At 45.9% G+C, this 1,188-nt stretch overlaps 1 protein-coding gene across 1 annotated transcript; it reads right to left on the reverse strand.

Moving 5' to 3' along the window:
- Positions 1 to 265: 265 nt before the first annotated feature.
- On the reverse strand, positions 266 to 1,183 carry LOC107580681 (serine-rich coiled-coil domain-containing protein 2-like; the record flags this gene model as incomplete). The annotated part of the gene is made up of 1 exon (XM_016266349.1): positions 266 to 1,183. A coding segment is annotated over one exon (918 nt), but the record flags the coding sequence as incomplete, so codon positions are not given.
- Positions 1,184 to 1,188: the final 5 nt, after the last annotated feature.

Genomic DNA, 1,188 nt, shown 5'->3' on the forward strand with positions numbered 1-1,188 from the left:
ATGCCATTCTAAAAATTATATTCTTGGCCATTCTAACAATTACAATTACATTCAAACAAATACAATTACAAATTAACCCCTAATAAATAAGAAAATTGTGAATAGTGGTAAAATGACAAATATGACAATGCTACTTCTCTCATGTCCCACAGAAGAAACAAAGTAATTTGGAAACTATTTATTTAACCACTGCACAAAATATCAGACTGTAATCCAAAATATTAAATTATACAGGATAATATAAATTATAGAGTCAGACACTCACATTCTTTGTAGTAAAATGGAGCAACTCGGGAGTGAGAGGCGGAGTTATAACGTCACTCTCCACTGGGCTCCTCCCAACCACTAGAGGGCACTGCGGTTTGGCAGGAATTGGTCGATTTAGCTTGTAGGCTTGTAATGAGGGTTTTGTCAGCACAGAGTTAGGCAGAAGAGGCCTTTTTATGGAATTAGGAGGTGTTAAACTCTCTGAAGAAGGAGTCCCAGCAGGTAGTCTATCTGTTATCCCCTTTCCAAATCCCAGGCCCCCCAATCCGAGCACTAGACGGCCTTTGCTCAGGCTCAAAGGAGATTTGAGTCCAACTGTTCGCGGAGGACGAAGCTGTGTATTAGCAAGCGGTTTGGCTAGCTCCACTGCCTTGTTGAAAGAGAAGGAGCGCATCATGGGTGCGGACGTTGGTGAGGGCAGTTGCTTGAAGTGAGTGAAGCTCTGAGAACGCACCATGTAGTCAGGCACGAGCGACTGCCGTGAGAGGCTGTCATTGGACTGGGACAAACTGTCTCTGGAGGTGCTTCGAGTGGAGCTAGAGTTTGCTCTTGGACGCTGAAGCCCTGAAGAGCTTGCTTGGCTTGGTGAAGACCCCAGAGATGAAGTCCCATTTTGAGTTGGCTTGGAGCCTGAGCTTTTTTGGGATACGTCCTGACTTTTGGAGGCTGAGGTGATTTGAGAGTTTTTGGGCTTTGGTTTAGGACTCGGGATGGATTTAGGGGATTTAGGTGCAGGTTTGGGGCTTCCAGTGGACAATGAGGAGGCAGATCTGCGCACTTTGGTTGCGGGAGTAGAAGGGCTTTTTAACTCCCTACTTCCAGGAGAATGTTGGGAGCGAACTTCTTTCTTCTCTTCTGGTATCGTGCCCTCAACTGGGTTTGAAGGGTCCACCGGCCCACCACTATCCTTTCTCCATTTCA

This window comes from Sinocyclocheilus grahami, unplaced genomic scaffold (assembly GCF_001515645.1).
Source record: "Sinocyclocheilus grahami isolate Dianchi unplaced genomic scaffold, SAMN03320097.WGS_v1.1 scaffold39811.1, whole genome shotgun sequence".
NCBI classification, from domain to species: Eukaryota; Metazoa; Chordata; class Actinopteri; order Cypriniformes; family Cyprinidae; genus Sinocyclocheilus; species Sinocyclocheilus grahami.